We start from the raw sequence: 19,479 nt of genomic DNA on the forward strand, positions 1-19,479 counted from the left end.
AAAAAAAGCCTAACCACACGCAGCACTGGATTTTGTGGTGAAAATATGCAATTTTTTGGAACACCTTTTTTCTTTCACCATGCCCCATGGCCTTCCGATCGTCCAAAACAACAAACAATCGCCGTACGTTGCGAGCATGGAGAATGCCGCCAGTGCAGCCGTGCTACGTGCGGACGACAACGGTGGAAAGTGTGTCTAATTTTAGCGCTTCGCATTACTTAATCTCGATCCGCTCGGCACACATTTCCAACGCCGGTGCCGGTTTCGCGAACGATCGTCGTCGTGGTCGTGGTCGTCGGTGCAGATGCGCAGACTCGTGGACGGTGGACTGTTCTGCCATCTGCCATCGCGGACCACGGATCGCGGACTCGATCGATCAGTCGACGAGTTAAACTCAAGCCGAAAGCGCGCAGTTCCGCAGCGGGAACCAGCAGTTGAACGCAGCTAAAGCTACTACCAGCCTACTACGAGCGCCGGTAAGGAACCGAGCAACAAGTCAGTGTGTGTGTGTGTGTGAGTGTGGAGGGAAAATTGTCAGATCGGCAGGATACACGATCGATCGTGCTTTAAGTAAGTGTGTGTGTTTCGACGCATTGCGTCATCAGGAAAAGGGGTGGGTTCGGCCTGAGTCTGTGCGTGAGTGTGTGAGTGTGTGTGTGTGTGTGGGTAGGATTCGTGAAGCAAAAGAAGAGAACGAAGCAACAGACACGAGCCGTGTCGATAGTAGAAAAATAGCCGATGTTCTGGTGACCGGCCAGTTGAGCAAGAGAAGTGAAAGTAAGCAGTCGTGCGTGCGCGCGTGTGTGGCAATCCGATCGCAAACCCAACCCTCTTCTTCTTCTTTACGGTGGAAAGGTGGAAAACCCGGGAAACGAAAGCAACCAGTAAGCAAATTTTCACAACTTTATACAAGGTTGGAGCAAGGGAATTTTCGTGATCGCGATTGTGAAATAGGGCAGCGTGTAACAGGATTCCGAGCTGCGTTTTCCAACCCCGTGATTGGCAATCGTGCGGTGGAAAAGCAATAAACTGATCGTGTGAAAGCGATCCGATGTGATGGAAAAAAAAACGGTTCATATTTATGGAAGGAATTCCGTGTGGGCGTTCGCTACATCGTCGTGGCCGTGTTCAGTTCTAGAAACATCTTGTTCGGTCTGCAAAATAGAGCAAGCAACCAAGTGTTCCCCCTGCGAGTGTGTGTCTGCGTGTGCTAGAAAATGAATCTCATCAGCCAGTGGTGCTCGAAAATGATGGTGGTGATGATGAAATTTTAGCAGCAGCCGTACCAACCGATGTGCATATAAAAGTGGCCCATTAAAGCTTCTTCGATCGGCAAGAAGTGGATCTTCTTTGCGGCCACTCGACGGTTACGTTATATAATGTGCTGGTACGATCGTGAACCTTCCCTCGCAGTTGACCTCACAGTCGTGCAGTGCTGGGCCGAGGCAAAAGCAAGCAAGCAAGCAAGAAAAAAGCAAAAAGAAAATGGTGTGAAGGAAAACACTCACACAACGTTTGCCTGTTGGGTGTCTTTCACCATTCGTTTGCCCCCCCTGTAGTATGTTGTTTTCTGAGCCTTTCGAGCATTCACACACGCACACAGACACACTGGTAGCCCTCGAATTCTTCATTGTGTAAACATAGGCTGTGAAGAAATGCGCGATGAGAAAACCCCGTTCGCGAGCAGTGCAATAATAGGTTTCGGAAAAGCCGCGGCGCATGAGTGAATCGCGCGCATCGCTTTCTTCGAAGGATTCCGAGACAGTGTGAGAGAGGGAGAGAGGGAGAGAGAGAGCAAGCGAGCGAGGGACGGGTAAAAATAGCAGAAACACTGGTGGTAGGAAAAAAAAGTCTATAAATAAGTCCGGCCGACTGACATCGCGGGAAAAGTGCGGTGCGGATCGTTCGGAGGGGAGCGTAGTAGGCCGTGTTGAATTTGTGTAAAGTTTTTGAAGAAACGAGTAGAGAGCGAGCGAAAAAAAAGGATCCGAGCAGAGAAAGTTGTAGAATTTAGCGTGCGCGCGTGTGTGTGTGTGGAAGGGTGGGTGGCAAGCGGGTGGATATCAGTTACGGTGGCCACGCATAAAACATGCCCCCGATGTTCGCCTGTAACTGTCGCGCGTTTTTCGACTGGTGGTGAAATTGGTGCGCGTACGATGAAAAACGGCAGCAGAAGAAGCCGAAGAAGAAGTAGTAATGCGAGATTTTATTCGCAAATATATTTACCGCAGCGAATAATGAAAGGTTGGGCCGGTGGATTTCACGAGCCGTTCAAGGTTGTTCAACATTTTTTGCTGTGAAAAAGTTGGGGTGTGCGTGCGTGAAAAAAGAAAAGAAAAACACGAGGACCCGAAAGCGGAATCGGAATGTGGCCGTAATGGCATGATCGCAACAAAGTGAGCTGCTGAGCAGCATCGTTAGAGGATCGTCCTTTTGGTCGATGTGGCGCTGCTGCACCGCTGACGCTAATGAGCGCAAATCCTGCCGTGCAGCGACCACGGCCGGTGACCGTGACGGGGGGAAATTAACAGCGAGCGAGTGTAGGCGGAACCCGTACCGAATGCGGCTGACGGACAGCCAAGACCGCACTCGAAGGACGCACTCGGGTGAAATAGTGTGTCAGGGTTAGGGCTGTGAAAAAGGCTGAGCGCGGCTCCAAGTGCTGTGCTATGAATAGACGTGCGCTCCATGAAAGTGTTTGCTAAATAAGTTGTGTGTTTTGAAATCACAATGACACAAAAATTGAACTCATAGTGTGTGTGTGTGTTGTAAGCATATCAAGGATTATTGTATAGCTTGATGTGAAGTGGATCAGCAATCGATCGTAATTTGGCAAAGGAATTCTTTCATGTGCTCGAATTGCAAATGAAAGAGTTTGTACGGATGCTCAGATTTCGCAACATTGATACAATACTTTAATAGAAAGATAGGATGTCGAGATCAGATCAGATAAAGATAACGTAAGATCAGTAAAATGATCGCACGATGATCTTCAACCGTTTCTTTAAATGATCATATGATTCATAAAATATATAGCTCCATAAGACTGAAGGATAATTACTCTTCCTTTTTTTGTTGGTAAAATTAGGATATTCACAAAAAAAAAAAACAGAAAATGACCTTAAAGTGTTTAAATAGCACTGAGGATGATTCCTTGTAACGCTTCGTAACGTGTAACGTGTTACTTTTTAAGTATTTTATAGCACACTGCTCAGCGCTAAAAATCTGGAATATTGCTCTGGATTTACTAAGAAAAGAGTATTGAGAAAGATTTTTTTTTGTTTTCGCACGAGTTACTGGTTGACTCATTGCAGCAGGACCGCATGATGGTGTAAAAAGATACAAAAATAGCGCAAGGTGCAACATGGACAGGATGAGCAACCAGTTTCCAACAATAGCATTCTAAGAATAGCATACCGTGCCAGTTTTAATGCAAGATTTTCTATCAAAATGCATTACCTACACCTCACAGGTAGCAATTTCACTGTGCGGTAGTATCACGCTCACTACCTTGAACTCTCGAAACTCTCGAAGCGTTACTTTCGGCCTCAAGACCTTCCTTGGAACGTTTTCAATACACCAAATAAATTCAGAATATTTGTTAGGTTGTTGCTCAAGCTATCAAAAATCATTCGTGCCCAAAAAATTGACCTTAAGTACCTTCAAAAATGTTTTGCTCACGTTCATCCCCCAATACTGGCCCCGTCCGCCAGCTGTCCGATGCATCTGTAACACAATCCATCTGTCCGTCACCGGTACAGGAATAGCGTTATTTTTAGGGCACTTTCATGCAAAATTTGGTCTATACTTAGTCAGCCACCTTGCCGCGAGATCCGCAATGGAGGCAGCATACAATTTTTTTCTCCCTCTGACCGTTCCTAATAATAGGTTCCACTTTGGCTTATGAATAAGCCCCGGTGGTATGTAGTCCCTCACCTTCGGTGAGCACACAAGGGTGAGCAGCACCACGGCTGTTTTTCTTCAACGTTTAGGGGGAGAACGTTTTCGCTATTTTTCCTGCCACAAAATAGACACCCAAAACAGGCAGACGAGTGTCCGTGGGGGCGCTCACAAGTGTTTGTTTTGCTCGTACGGTGTAAGATCAAGCGGATTCCGGTCAAGTGACGGACTCGACCAGCGGTGTACGTGTGTACGTTAGCTTAGTTATTTTTGAATGCATCCCACCCCGAGGGACGAGTGTCTGTGCGGATGATTGGAGACTGATTGTTGGAGAGTGACTCATGCGAAAGGTCAAGGGAAGATTTGGTTTCGGTAGCAAAATAAGATCGCCCATCCTCACCGATTTCTGTTGTCTGATCTGTGTCCGTTTTCCTTCTCTACTCCCATAACAGCTTAGTATCACATTCAGCGACTGTGAACAGTGAAAGCAAGACACCATTCCGTGTGCGAAAAAATAGGGGAAACATTTTTTCGCCTACATGTTAGAGCCACTGTAAGAAGGCAGAGGACGCGTTACGAAATCGACAGTGCTGCTGGAGCGGAAAGGAGGAAAGGAAGGAAAGGGAAGGAAGGAGAGTGGTTGGTAGTGGGCGTTAGTGAGTGTCTGAGCGCGTAGGGCAAGGGATCCCCGGGACCGACAGCCGGGACGCTGCTGGTGGTGGTCGCATCCACCGCGATCGAGCAAACATGGCCGATCATGATTTCGCGCCAAGCTTCACCCAAAAGCCGCAGCTGCGCCAGGAGGACGATGGCAACCGGCTGATATTCGAGTGTCAACTGGTGGCGAAGCCGAAACCGAGCATCGAATGGTACCGCAGCGAGGAGCTGCTGTCCGAGAACACGCGCACCAAGTTCAAGATCCAATCGTTCGGCGAGAACAAGTACTTCGTGGTGCTCGAGCTCGACGACGTCATCGATACCGATGCCGGACTGTACAAGGTGAAGGCCAAGAATCGGATGGGCGAGGTTTCCGCATCGATCAATCTGAACTTCAGCCGTAAGTAGGAACGCTGGCGGACGCGTGCACGGGGGGTGCAGCTCTCCCAAACCCCTTTTTTTTTCTTTCTTCAATCCACCCACCGACCCACCGGGTGACGCAAATAACGTGCAGCCGCGTGGTTTCGGTGAATGAGTGCTAAAATGTATCGTGATCCATTCATGATTTGTTGATCGTACCCTAGGAATGTGATGGCTAAATTTAGACTTTGTTGAGTGGCAAGCGGATCTAGCAAGCCAAGCGAGCCAGATTCGGTTGCAGATGCATTTGTTCAAATCTTCTTACTCGCCGTGTACATACAGTTCCCCGTTTTATGTGCTCTATCGTGTCGTACATTCAATTTTGATTAGACTTTGCAATGCAAACTAGAAGCAAAAACAAAACTCACGATCCATTTCACACTATTGCCACTGACAGTAGACTTTGCACAGCAGACCTCTCGTTTTCTTGCTGCAAAAACCCGTAGCACTCTCAATCGATAGAACTCCCCCATTAACATGTCAATATTTCCTCTGTTCTCGTTTTCCACTACCCACTACATCATGTTGTACGTGTCTTGTGTTCAAAATTCAACCACCACAGCTGCTGATGAACCTGTCGAAAAGTAAGTGTGGCCGTACCGTGTTGTTTCGGATTGTTTTCTGTGCTCTGTTGTGTTGTGTTATTGTTTCCTCCCTGCTGTCCTTACTGTTTACTTTCTAAGCCACCAATCAAAACCAACAAAACAGCTACAAGTTTAGTAAATCCTCCGCTTTTTTTGCCTCTGCTTTTACTACTCCACTAAATGCGCTTTCGAACTTCTCCTCTACTACGCTTGTCGCACAATGGTTACGTTTTGCGCTACTAACTTCACTACCCACGACCACTACGATCGCCCACTGTGCCACTGTGACAGCAGAAAAAGTAGAACGCAAGGAGCGGTACGTATGTGCTTCGTGTTGTACTTTTGAAACAGTTTTGCATTGACTTTGCTTCCGTGGAGATCAAGTTGGAACCGCGCATTGACTTATACGGTTTTCTGTACGTCCTTCCGCGCAGGCAAATCGACGGTGTTGCACCGACGTTCATCAAGAAGCCGTCTATCAAGCAGGAGAACGATGGCAAACGACTCATTTTCGAGTGCGAGATTAAGGCTGACCCGAAGCCACAGATCAGGTGGTCCCACAACAGTAAGGTTATCGATAACACACCGAGGCATAAGGTAAGCGGTGACTCTGATTCGTGCAAGTCCTGTTCTGCGCCACCCGCATAACTGCAATCCTCATTTTCTGTGTCCATTTGCAGTTCAAAGTACAAAACGATGGTGCGCTGTACCGTGCCACCCTAGAGGTCGACAACGTATCGTTCGAAGATTCGGGTAAATACAAGGTGACTGCCAAGAACGAGCTCGGAGAGTCGAGTGCCACGATCAGCCTGAACTTTGACAGTGAGTATGGCCGTTTCCGGCGCCCCCCAGTGCCAAGCTCCATGGTATTTTGACCAACCAATTTTCTACAGTGCTCATCCCGATCGCAGCCTTTTGTTACTTAATTTGTTTATTAAAGGTTAATTTTTCGTGTGCCATTGCCAGCCATCATCTTCACAAGTTCGTCATGCGCTCTTCCCATCATCATACTTATTCATCCGTTGCATCTATTGCGTTGATGTTGTAGATAGTGGACGGTTTCGGGGTTTCGGGGCCCTTCTAGATTCACGCAACCTGTTTTCTTTTAGTATCAACAACAGCATCTCACCGTCGTCATGCATTCCATCTCTGTGTAAATTCACCTGCTCATGAACCCATTAATGACATCTTCACTCACTCTCGGATTAAAACCAATCGAGATAATCGATCCATCATACATCAGCGAATCATTGCTATCGTAACAACTTAATCGGATTCTGTAAAGACAAAACACTTATACCAGCGCAAAGTAGAGAGTAATCGATGCTTTGCAAAACTGGAAGATCTTAAATCAAAGACAAGAAGAAAAAAACCGATCACATGCAATTCAAGAAGATCAAATCGATCGGTATCGGAAAGGGTGTTAAAGACGAGAATCGAGAAAGACAATGTACAATATTCAATCAAGGTTATGGTTTCCAACAAGACACACCGATTGGCACACCGCGCGGTGGTGTGGTTTCGGCTGTGTCGGTGTACAAGTACACCCCAATCGAGAAATGTTATTTTTTCCTCTATGTTATCAAGTAGCAAAGCAATGGTTTCGGTACAGATATATAAAGCTAAATGTCTCTCTTCCTCCCCTGAACTTTGTCTCTCTGTGTGTGTGTGCGTGTCCCGTCGCAAAGAATTGCAAACTACAACGTCAACTCATTTTTCCGTCCCTTCCCTGTTTAGGTGAGGAAGTCCCGGTACCGGCGGATGGCTTCAAGCCTGCTTTTACAGATCGACCTGTCACACGACAATCGGACGACGGCAAGAATATAATATTTGAGTGTAGATGTATCGGCGATCCAAAGCCAAGCTATTCATGGCAAGTGTCGTATATTTGATTTACTTACTTACTTTACCTCTAATACGCCTAGTAGATTCGTACTTGTTTTGTGTGCGGGAGATCTTTCCGTTTTGGACCTGACTCGGCCGGTGGTCGATCAGGCGCCACTAGCTCACCGTACGGTTGAGCGACGACCTGTGGTGACACAAGTAGCTCTAATTCTGTTTTTTCCCGTTTTCCTAACCGATGGCACACCGTAGGTTCCATGAAAAGAATGAGATCGCAATGGCCGGCAGGTTTAGCAGTGAGGTCGAGGAGGACCAAAACCACTGCTATCTGATCCGTTTCACGATCAAGGATGTGAAGCAGCTGGACCGAGGTGTATACAGTGTGCTTGCCAAGAACAAGCACGGCGACTCGACGGCTGTTATCAATCTGAACTTTGACTCTAGCTCGAAACTGATGTAAGTTTGCGATGCGTCGTGTGTGAACGATGGCCGTCCGGAGTGAGTAATGGGAGTGAGTAACGATCGTTACGTTCACATGAAAGCCTCCGACGGAATCGTATCGACACATTTAGCCACCTTGGAAAAAGAACGTTCTGATCAAACCCCAACACACACACACACACACACACGAACCACCGTGAGGTGGCTCTCCTTTTTTTGTTTGTTTGTTGTTGTTTGTGATGCAGAAATCCGGAGGGCAAACCACCCCGATTCCCACAGAAGCCTACCATCTCCCAGAAGGGGGATGTGCTTTCGATGGAATGCATTTTGGAGGCAATGCCGGTGGCCGACATTACCTGGTATCATGGTCAGGACCGGATCGAGGATGGCGAACGGTTCAAAATCCTGCGGAAGGCCATTTCCATCGATACCTACCTGCTCACACTGCAGATCTCGCTACCGACCGCCAATGACGGAGGCATCTATCGCTGCCATGCTTTCAACCCGTTCGGGGAAAGTAATGCGCACATTACGCTTAACTTCAAAGGTACTATTTCTACGCTCCTTTACTTCCTTTATCTACCGCATAAACCGTGTTGCGTTCACTGGTTGTTTTCCTGTGTTTTTATTTTTTTGTTATTCATTTTTTGTTTCGTTTCGTTTTTGATTTCTCTGTACTGATCATTCATGCACTACCTTTTTTTGTGTCTTGTGCCACCCTTTCGTACGTGTGTTCGGTGCTGTGTTGTTTTTTTCTATCGTGATTTTCTTTTCTATCGTTTGTTCGTGAACTGTTATCTATAGTATGTTTCGTGTTCTGTTACTTGCTCGTATTTTCGCATTATACTGTTTATACTGTACCGCTACGATCTGTTTGCTAGAGACTATTGGTCCACTTGTTTCGTTTGGTTTCGGAGTTTTCGGACTTATGGAGTGCGTTTGCGCCTTCGTACGCATTGATCGCAATGCTACCCGTTTTTCCTTTGCGTGACGTCGGATTGTGCAGTTTTGGAAGCATTTTCCGAATCTTTTTTCTTTCTCATAACAACGATAACCGCTGTCTGCGATGTGAGTGTTTCACAGGTTCAGATGCTCTTTGGGATGATTTGTAAAGAGGTTAAAGCGAGGTGACCTATTAAGCTGCGGTGCATTTGCACAACCTTATCCTTCAAAAATGATCATGTTATTACGATAGCAAGCAAAGATTGATCACGATCTTTCAGCATCATGTACGGCTGCTAGTGAGCAACTGCTTCTGGCTGAAAACAACACGGAATGGCAGCTTTGCTTCATAACGCGTAGTCTGTAAGAATCGTCGTTCATCGACCGTTCCGTTACCTAGAGTTTTCTTCTGACTGATTCCCCCCAGCCTTTGTCAACTAACCATTTCGAATTTCGGTTTCTCCTAATTTGCGATTTGAGTGATTGTGCAACCATTTGAAACAGCTTCGAAAACAGCTTCTGTGCTTCTGTGCTGCTGTACAAAATCACACTTCACACTGATTGTTCTCCATTTTCCCGTCCCGACCGCTCTCCGACCCGTGAAGCGAATGAAAACGAGCGTGGATTTGCACCGTCGTTTGTGGAGAAACCGAAGATCATACCGAACAAGCTGGGCACGCTGATTACGATGAAGTGTAGATGTAGATCGAAACCGAAACCGACCGTCAAGTGGATGCGAAAGAAGCAAGAGGTGACATCGTCCAGCAAGGTGGCACTGGAGGTGAAAACAGTCGACGAGGACACGTACGAGCTGACGCTCAACATTAAGGATCCGAACGCGGACGATGGCGGCAGCTACTCGTGCATCATCAGCAACGAGTTTGGCGAGAGCAGCGCCACGCTCAATCTGAACATTGAGGCAGAGCAGGAGACGACCAAGAATGCGCCGATCTTCGTGGAGAAGCCGCACATCGTCTCGCTGGACAATGGCAAGCTGGTGCGCATGGAGTGCAAGGTAAAGACCGATATCAAGCCGGACATCACGTGGACGCGCGAAGGACGACTGCTGCAGGAAACTTCGAAGCTTAAGATGACGATGACGCAGGAGAAGGACGTCTATCACATCACGCTCGTACTGAAAGATCCACAGACGGAGGACTCTGGCACGTACAAGTGCAACATCAAGAATATTCTCGGAGAATTAAATGCCAATTTAATTCTTAACATTGAGAGTGAGTACACACACATTGTTTGTGTTGGTTGGGTGCAGAACTGCAGGGACTTTACTAACCTGTTGTTGTTTTCCGTTTGCAGTTATTCCGGTGATTAAGGAAAAACCGAAACTAGTTACGAACGTTAAGAAGCGTACCGCTTCAATCGAGTGTTCGGTGGCGTCTCGCTTCAAGCCAGAGTGTGTCTGGATGAAGGAGACCACCATCATCAAGGAAACGCACCGACACATGATCAAGATCGAGGAAACTCGCGAGGGCGAGTTCTCGGTGAAGCTCAACATCGTAGGTTTGAGCGAGGCTGACTTCGGCGCGTACAAGCTGGTGGCCAAGAACGACAAGGGCCAGGCGACGTCGCAGGTGATCGAAATCAAGGACATCGTGTTCGAGAAACCGCCCGCAACGAAACCCATCATCGACGCCAAGTTCAAGGATGTGGAGGTCGACGAGGGTGGCGATATTACGCTTGCGGCCGGTTTGGCACAGCCCGACCGCCACTTCAAGGTGTACTGGATGAAGAACAAGACGATCCTGAAGGCGAGCGAAACGGTCATCCAGGAGTTTAATGGGCGCATGGCTAAGCTAGTGGTCAAGAACGTAACCGTAGAGGACGCCGGTTCGTACAAGGTCTCTATTAGCAATGACACCCAGAGCGACGAGTGCGAGTGCAAGGTGAAGGTGAACGCCAAACCGAAACCGAAGGACGAAGAAAAGCCGAAGAAGAAACCAGCCAAGAAGGTGGAGGAGGAGAAGAAAGAGGAGGAGAAGGTGGAGCTGAAGAAGGTCGCGAAGAAGGAGACCGAGGAGAAGGCCGAGGAGGAGAAGGTGCAGCTGAAGAAGGTCGAACGGCAGGAGCTGGAGAAGCAGCCCGAAGACGACAAGCTGAAGCTGAAGAAGGTGGAAAAGAAGGAGACGGAGCTGAAGGTGGAGGAGCAGAAGGTGCAGCTCAAGAAGGTGGAGAAGAAGGAGGGCGAGCTGAAGGTGGAAGAAAAGAAGGCCGAGCTCAGGAAGGTCGAGCGGAAGGAGGCCGAACTGAAGGTGGAAGGCGAGAAGGTGGAGCTGAAGAAGGTCGAAAGGCGAGCGTCCGAGGCCAAGGTGGAGGAGAAGAAGGTGGAGCTGAAGAAGGTCGAACAGGCGGACAAAATCGAAATCAAGGTCGAGGAAGCGAAGAAGGTGGAAACGAAGAAGGAGGAGAAGATTCAGATCAAGGTCGAAGAGGATCGTCGCGGATCGATACCGAAGATCAAGGAGGTACTACCACCACCGATCGCTGTACTAAGCTGTCAAACTTTGACACTAACCCGCTTTTCTCTCTGCTTCGTGATCGCAGGAACCCGCTCCGGCTCAGAAGGGCTTGGAGGCTCCAAGCATCGAAATCATCCGAGACAAGGGTAGCCGTCGTGGTTCGTTCATGGACGATCGTCGCCCAAGTTTACTGATCAACGATGATGTAAGTACAAGCTTCACCGCACCGGTATGGATCCCTCACGGAGCGATCTTGTGTTCTACTAAGCGTTCAATTACATACACCGTGGTACTTACTGTTTACTCAAAACAAAAATGCACCTTCTACATCGACTGTGGTTAACTATATGCGCTCGATTTACGTTACCGTTTCGACTCCTTGAAACGATTGACTTTGTGTTCCTAACAGTTCTACTCTTCTTGTTACTTATCTTCGTTGTTCAACTCCGCGTTGTTGGTGCGAAAATGTGCGAAATGCGACGAACCGTTTTCACTTGTACACATTATTCCAAGACCAAACTGCGTCCTGGCGAAGTTATCGACGAACGAAAGGTGAATATACGGCTGCTACTTCTGCTGGTGCTTGACGCACCAAACGATGAGCAATGCGCTGCGGGTGCGCTCAGTTCCTGCATTGCGCCACGAGAGTACTGTTTATTCAAATGCTAACTGATTCCGGAGGAGAAGAAAAAAAAAACAACTATGTACCGAGTCCATGCTGTCCGCTGTAGGGAAACACAGTCCACTATAAGCCTTGCCCTCAGAGCTCCGGCTTACTATCGACGTATGATCAATATTTTCCGCCCGTTCAATATTGTGGCCGTCTATGCTACGGTTGCATTGAATGCGCATCGCAGCTCAAGAGCGTAGCTTGGTACACCGTACCTGGTAGCAGACGGGCGGGAGCTAAAAATAGAGTAAACCCCGATCCCGATGGTGTGTGCAGAATAGATAAATGTTCACATGTTGAAAGTTTGGCGATTTTTACGAGAAGCAAAACGAAAAACGGAAGCCAGCGCTGCAAAAATAGCGGGAAATTCGATTATTTTCCTGCCGCAACTTGGCCCTTTGGCTTTGGTGAATAAATTTGGTTTTTCCTTTTTTTTTTTTGGCCGTGCCCAAAAGATGCGCTCTGACTCCTCGTTCCTTCGTTCTCGAACTGTGTGTGTGTGTTCGCTTGAACAGATGATTTATTGCGATTTGCGATTTGAAGAAGCATTTTAGGGAGCTTGTAGACCACCACCACGCGGGGGGGTCTTTGGGTGCGAGGTTGGGAAAGGATTGTGAAAATTGATTACTGACATACGAGTCGAGCTCGGGCAAGGTGTATTTCAATAGCTTCGCGAAAACGTACATATCTGGGGTGGGGTTAGGTCCAACACAGCCATTTTGCCAACATACTATGCCGTATCACTTTTCATCGAAAGAATTTGTGCATTAATATTGAACATCTTTCTCTCCTTCCTTCCCTCTAATCGCGATCACTTCATTACGTTTGTGTGTGTGTGTATCTGTGTTTGGCTGTGTATTTGGTGTGTATGGGCGTATGTATGTGTGGTTTGGAACAACGAATCGTTGCGATGGTGGACGTACGTCTGGGTTTGCTGACTGGCTGGTTGCGAATATAAATATCAAATATCACGCAAAACTGGCGCCCCGCAGAAGCGACGACCATCAATCGATGTGCGCCGTCCGAGCATTCAAGATATGGATGAGAAGATCAACCAACCGTCGACACCGTTGCGAGCGATCGGCGAAGAAGGCAAGGCAGCCATCATCGTGGACTTCCAGGAGAGCTACTCGGCAGTAGAAGGTTTGCATACCGTCCGCCATTTCCAACGCTAACGCTGCCGCTTAGAACCGTGGAACCTCGGAGTGTGCGACATCCGTGCAGTGTCCGCTATGCTTACGCTTGCTGGCCCCCAGTTGCAGTGGAGTTCGAACGAGAAAGAGAGTTGCAATGTGTTGTGATTTTGCAGATCAAACCGGATATATCTCGGTGCAGGTCGAGGGTAACCCGGCACCGACCTGGAAGTTCTTCAAGGGCATCACCGAGCTGGTGGACGGTGGTCGCTACAAGCATCACACGGACGGCGAAAGCAACACAATTACGCTTTGCATCCGCAAGGTGAAGCCGAACGATGAGGGCAAATACAAAGTGGTCGTCTCGAACGCGCACGGCGAGGACAGTGCCGACGTGCAGCTGTACGTGTCGGACGCCAGCGGTATGGACTTCCGTGCTATGCTGAAGAAGCGAAAGTACGCCAAGTGGGGCAAGGAAGAGAAGGACCCGGACTGGGGCGATCTGAAGGAGGTGGAGAAGCCGAAACCACAGCTGAAAAAAGTGGAACGAGTATGTGTCGTGTTAGCTAACCCGATGATGTACAATAGCTCATTTGTGTTAAACGTTTGCTTGTGTTGATGTGTTTTGCATGTCGTGGAAGCTGTTTGTGTAGATGCTAATGGGTGATTTTTTTCCGTAACCTATTGCCACAGAAACAAGACACGTTCTCGAAGCCGCTGGTCGACATTACCTGCAAGGAAGGCAGAGATAAGAAGGTAGTGTTCGAGGCTACCTTCACCAAACCCAACTCCAAGCCGAAGTGGTTGTTCCGTAAGGATGTGAGTAGCGAAACGAACTGCCAATGGACAGCGTGCAGCATCCTATAAGGTCCTTCTTCTTGCAGGAAATCTTCACGGGATCCAAGTACAAGTTCAAGACGGAAGGTGACAACTATACCTGTACCATCTTTAACCCGAAGGTTGAGGACGGTGGCAAGTACACGTTGGAGATTGCGGGTATCTCTTGCTTCGCGTACCTGAACGTCGAGGAAGCCGACCCGGTGTACAAGTTCACGAAGAACCTGAAGAAGGCTGAGAAGGGCTTCCTGACGCACGACTGCACGTTGGAGTGTGCGGTCGACAACTCGCTGGCCCCGATCTCCTGGTACAAGGGTGAGACGAAGCTGGAAAACAACGACAAGTACGTGATCGGTAAGGATCTCAACGGTACGGTGACGCTGATCATCAAGAACTGTACGGCCGAGGATGCCGATACGTATCGGTGCCAGATCGAGAAGCAGACGGACAAGACGGAGACGAAGCTGAAGATTCTGGAGTACAACTACAAGTTCACCAAGGTGCTCAAGAGCCAGCAGCTGTTCGTGAAGGATACGGTAACGCTGGCCTGCGAGCTGGACCACGTGCTAGGCAAGGTGGAGTGGTTCAAGGGCGACGAAAAGATCGTCGAAAGCGACAAGGTGCAGATCGTGAAGGATGGTCGCAAGCACAAGCTGGTGCTGAAGGATGTTGCCAAAACGGACAGCGGCATGTACCGGTGTGTCAGCAATGCTGACAAGACTGAGGCTGAGATCTTTGTCAAACGTACGTAAAACGCCTGTAAGGACCGTGTGGTTGGAATGTTTGTTGACCCTTTTGTTCTTCTTGCAGGACCAAACAAGTTCATGCAGAAGCTGAGCGATACGGTTGGAAACGAGACAGAGAAGTTGGTGCTGGAAATCAAGGTACAGGACGAGGAAGCCGACGTTGCGTTCTTCTTGGGCGAAACCGAACTCAAGAAGGATGGTCGCGTCGACATCATCAACAATGGTGACGGAACGCATCAGCTGGTGTTCAACAAGCTCGAGCTTGGCGATGCCGGTGAGATCCGTTGCGAGTGTGGCCCGCTGACCAGCAAGTGTACGCTGAAGGTCAACAAGAAGGAAACGAAGCCCAAGTTTGAGGTACCACCGAAGGTCGAAACCCCTGCCAAGGTGGAGAAGGTACTGGAGGTACCATTCACAAGTAAGTACACGGATTCGGTTGTGTTCGCATTCACCCCTACGAATAAATCCATACGGCACATCGATACGGTGTCGCCCATTGTTTTTTTTGTTGTTGCAATTTACCAAACAAACTGTACATAATGTGTTGTCTTTCTCGACACAGCCGGTGAGTCGCGCCAGTCGAAGGTGGTGGCAAAGTTGTACAAAGATGGCAAACCGGTACCACCGGAAGACGTTGATATAGTTGTAGAGAACGATAAGCTCGTTCTGAGGTTCAAGAAGACCGAATTCAAGGATTCGGGCGAGTACAAGATTGAGCTGGCGAACGCCACCGGTACAGAAGAGCATACCACTAACATTGTCTTCCAGGACAAACCGCAACCTCCGCAGGACCTGGGCTGCACCGGTATTTATCAAACGAAGTGTGTTGTCAAGTGGAAGGCGCCGGAAAACGATGGCGGTGCAGCGCTGGAGAAGTATGTGGTTGAGCGGCAGGATGTGTTTAAGCGTTCGGGTTGGGATGTGATAGGAGAATCGCCCGGCGACCAGTGCAAGTTTAACTGCAACGATCTCGTTTCGGGCCGGCATTACAAGTTCCGGGTGAAGGCCATCAACAAGATGGGCGAATCGGAGTACTGCGCGATGGAGAACGACATCATTGCGAAGGATCCATGGACGGAACCGGATCCGCCGCGCGACCTCGTCATTGCCGACTGGGATAAGGACTTTGTGGACTTGAAGTGGAAGATTCCAAAGTCGGACGGAGGTGCACCGATCACGAGCTACATGGTGGAGTACAAACCATACACGGCCGCCAACTGGAAGCATTACGCAGATGTCGGTGCTGCAGAACAGAGCTTCACCATACGGGGGCTGACGGTGGGCGAAACGTTTGAGTTCCGCGTGAAGGCCGTCAATCAGGGTGGCGCTAGTAAGCCAAGTAACAGTACGGAGCCGCTCAAGATCCGCGATCGGTATGTGAAACCCTTCATCGAGGGTGAGGGACTGCAACCGATTACGCTGAAGAAGGGCCAGACGATTCGCTACTATGCACAGTATGGAGGTGAACCTGAGCCGGAGGTTATCTGGGAGAAGGATGACATTCTGGTGATTTGCGATTCCGAAAAACGAAAAACGATCGACGTTGAGAGCTACGCTACAACGATACAGGTACGGCACGCGGTCCGTGCCGATTCCGGTGACTACAAGCTGCGGCTGAAGAATAGCAGCGGTGAGTTTGTTTCGATCGGCAAAGTGTTGGTGCTGGACGTGCCGACGCAACCGATCGGACCGATCAAGATCGAAAAGGCCCGTGCGAACCATGTGGTGATCAGCTGGCAACCTCCCGAAGATACCGGTGGCTGCCCGCTGACGGGATACTTGCTGGAGAAGATGGACGTCGAGAATGGCACGTGGCTGCAGGCTGGCGAATGTGGAGCAGACCAGACAACGTTCGACTTTACGCATTTACAGAAGGGTCGCAAGTTTGAGTTCCGTGTCAAGGCGTACAATAAGGAGGGTGAATCCACACCTCTGGAAACGTTGTTGGCCGTGAAGACGGTCAATCCCTATGGTAAGCTCAAAGCCAATCTGTCTGAATGTGTTTTTGTGTCGGAGGTGGTACTTCTCTTACTTTGCTAGAGCCATTGTCTGAAACTCGAGTCTGATTGAAAACGAAAAAAGCGATAAAAATTGATATAGTTGAAGATGCCACTGTCTAGAGAGTTGTCTGGGAGCATTGTTTTCATGGTAACCATTCTTTTGTCCCACCTTAACGCGTCCCAACCTAGATCCTCCTGAGGCACCGGGCAAACCGTCGGTTGATGACTATGGCGTCGACTTTGTGGAGCTGAAGTGGGAGAAGCCCGAAAAGGACGGTGGCCGTCCGATCACGCACTACGTCATCGAGTGTAAGAACAAGTTCCTGACCGATTGGACCGAGTGTGCCAAGACGGAGAACGACGATTGCGTCGGCAAGGTGCACGGACTGAAGGAGAAGGTAGTCTATCAGTTCCGCGTGCGAGCCGTCAACAAGGGTGGCGCATCGAAGGCTTCGGAGCCGAGCGATAACCACACCGTCAAGCACAAGAACCGTAAGTATTGTGATGCTGCAGGCAACCGGAAGTATGTGTTGCGTGTGTTTTGACTGTTGTGTAAATATACTATTCGGATGCACTCTGTTGATGCTAATATTACGTGCGACTGTGTAGTTCTAAGCTGTCAAAGATGCGTCGCGTTATCGAAACGTGCGTGTGACTCCGGTGCTAAAGTTTTGCTCTGTATCTCGGTATGTTCGCGGTCTGTCAAATGGTGTCAATCATGTGTTACTTATCAGGTCACTAACACACTCGTACAAACTGTTCTTTGTGTACCATCCTTTTCCTACGCCATCGAAACGTACAGTGAAGCCACGTATTGATCGTACAAATCTTAAGAACATCACCATCAAGGCCGGCAAAGCAATGCTCTGGTCGGTCGACGTGAAGGGTGAACCGGAACCAGAGATCATTTGGACCTGGCGCGATGATATCCCACTGACGGACACCGAAAACATTAAGATCGAGAATGCAAACTACCATTCGAACTTCTCGATCAAGGATGCCAAGCGTGCGGATACGGGCAAGTACAAGATCGTTGCCCAGAACGTGAACGGCAAGGATGAGGAGACGGTCGAGCTGGTCGTGCTGGGATCGCCAGGCAGACCGCAGGGCAAGCTGGAAGTGTCGAACGTTACCAAGAAGGGCCTGAAACTGAAGTGGAAGAAGCCGGCTGACGATGGTGGCACTCCCATTCTGGAGTACAAGATCGAGAAGCTGAAAAACCGCAACGGCAAGTGGGTCCGCTGCGGAACGGTCACCGGTGGTCCTGAAATTCTGGAAGCGGACATTACCGGTTTGGACGAGGGAGCGACCTACAAGTTCCGTGTGATCGGCGTTAACGCCGAAGGTGACGGTGAGCCGCTGGAGTCGGAGGAGGTGGTCGCCAAGAACCCGTACGACGAACCATGGAAGCCGGGCACACCGGAAATTGTCGACTACGACAACAAGTCAGTGAAGTTGAAGTGGGCCGCACCGAAATCGGACGGTGGTGCTCCGATCCAGAAGTACGTGATCCAGAAGAAGGATCGTTTCAAGGACTGGGAGGACGTGAGCGAGGTTGACGGCGGAGAAACGAGTGCGACGATCGATGATCTGAAGGAGAATACGGAGTGTCAGTTCCGCATCGTTGCTGTCAACAAGGCTGGCCGTTCGCCCGAATCGGATCCAACGAAGTCGCACATAGTGAAGCATCGTGCACGTAAGTATAGAAGTCGACCGGGAAGGTGGGCTTAGCCAGTACGCTCGTAGGGTGCGACCGTTTTGAGCAGCATTGATCAACTGTCCAACCGTTGGTTGGTTCCTCATTTCACAGTGAAACCGCGTATCGATCGTACAAACTTGAAACCGATCGTCATCCGGGCCGGCAAGATGGTTCACTACGATGTCAATGTGAAGGGTGAACCGGAGCCAGAGATTACCTGGATCGTGAAGGAGAAGCCAGTGCTGGCCGATGATAATTTCGAGATCATCAACAAGGACTACAACACGAAGTTTACGCTGAAGGACAGCTTGCGTAAGCACAGTGGTGTGTACAAGATTCAGGCCAAGAACGAGCACGGTCAGGATGAGGCTGAGGTGGAGATTACCATTCTCTCGAGCCCGAGCCGACCGAAGGGCCCGTTGGAGGTGAAGGATGTCACCAAGAACGGTTGCAAGCTGAAGTGGAAGAAACCGGATGACGATGGTGGCAAGCCAATCACGGGCTACGAGCTGCAGAAGTACGATCAGAAGGTTGGACGTTGGGTCCCGATCGGCAAGGCACCGGCCGATGCCGAAGAGTTCGATGTTACCGGACTGCAGGAGGGCCAACATTACAAGTTCCGGGTGAAGGCTATCAACGACGAGGGCGAATCGGAACCGCTCGAGACCGATGAGTACATTGTGGCGAAGAATCCGTTCGACGTACCGAAAGCGCCCACGGATGTGGTTATCGTCGACTGGGACAACCAGTCGGCTACGCTGGAATGGAAGCGGCCCAACTCGGATGGTGGCGCTGCCATCACTGGGTACTTCATCGAGAAGAAGGAAAAGGGCGAATCAAAGTGGGAGCCGGCGGTCACCACCAGCTCGCCAGAGTGCCGCGCAAAGGTGGTTGATCTGCCAGAAAAGCGTGTCTATCAGTTCCGTGTTAGTGCTATCAATAAAGCCGGTACTGGAGAGGCTTCTGATCCTACCAACTTCCACACTGTCAAGCACCGCTACCGTAAGTATAAAGCCGTGTCAATAACTCGTCAACATTATGCCGTTTTGTATTCTAATAAAAAGAATCACTTTTGTGACGTCCCTGCAGAGTGTTTGAGAAAATGGAAGAAAATGGACATTGGTTTGGGGAATC

General features: G+C 49.3%; 1 protein-coding gene across 3 annotated transcripts in view; it reads left to right on the forward strand.

The window, feature by feature from the left end:
* The first annotated feature begins 376 nt into the window (after positions 1-376).
* The window catches only part of LOC118505139 (twitchin), a 35,981-nt gene continuing 16,878 nt past the window's right edge, over positions 377-19,479 (forward strand). The window contains exons 1-21 of one of the 3 annotated variants that reach the window (XM_036040489.1): positions 377-570; positions 4,353-4,957; positions 5,540-5,561; positions 5,996-6,158; positions 6,242-6,383; positions 7,299-7,434; positions 7,656-7,859; positions 8,090-8,391; positions 9,392-10,018; positions 10,101-11,266; positions 11,346-11,465; positions 11,774-11,812; positions 12,923-13,073; positions 13,240-13,613; positions 13,757-13,882; positions 13,948-14,644; positions 14,711-15,064; positions 15,209-16,618; positions 16,836-17,138; positions 17,449-18,342; positions 18,457-19,347. In XM_036040489.1, the coding sequence (XP_035896382.1) occupies positions 4,648-4,957; positions 5,540-5,561; positions 5,996-6,158; positions 6,242-6,383; positions 7,299-7,434; positions 7,656-7,859; positions 8,090-8,391; positions 9,392-10,018; positions 10,101-11,266; positions 11,346-11,465; positions 11,774-11,812; positions 12,923-13,073; positions 13,240-13,613; positions 13,757-13,882; positions 13,948-14,644; positions 14,711-15,064; positions 15,209-16,618; positions 16,836-17,138; positions 17,449-18,342; positions 18,457-19,347 (8,431 nt within the window). In that variant the 5' untranslated portion in view covers positions 377-570; positions 4,353-4,647. Of the gene's footprint in view, positions 571-4,352; positions 4,958-5,539; positions 5,562-5,852; positions 5,878-5,995; positions 6,159-6,241; positions 6,384-7,298; positions 7,435-7,655; positions 7,860-8,089; positions 8,392-9,391; positions 10,019-10,100; positions 11,267-11,345; positions 11,466-11,773; positions 11,813-12,922; positions 13,074-13,239; positions 13,614-13,756; positions 13,883-13,947; positions 14,645-14,710; positions 15,065-15,208; positions 16,619-16,835; positions 17,139-17,448; positions 18,343-18,456; positions 19,348-19,479 lie in introns of all 3 variants that reach the window. The other 2 variants (XM_036040488.1, XM_036040491.1) reach the window with 2 other exon arrangements.

Source organism: Anopheles stephensi, chromosome 2 (assembly GCF_013141755.1).
Source record: "Anopheles stephensi strain Indian chromosome 2, UCI_ANSTEP_V1.0, whole genome shotgun sequence".
In the NCBI taxonomy this organism is placed as follows: Eukaryota; Metazoa; Arthropoda; class Insecta; order Diptera; family Culicidae; genus Anopheles; species Anopheles stephensi.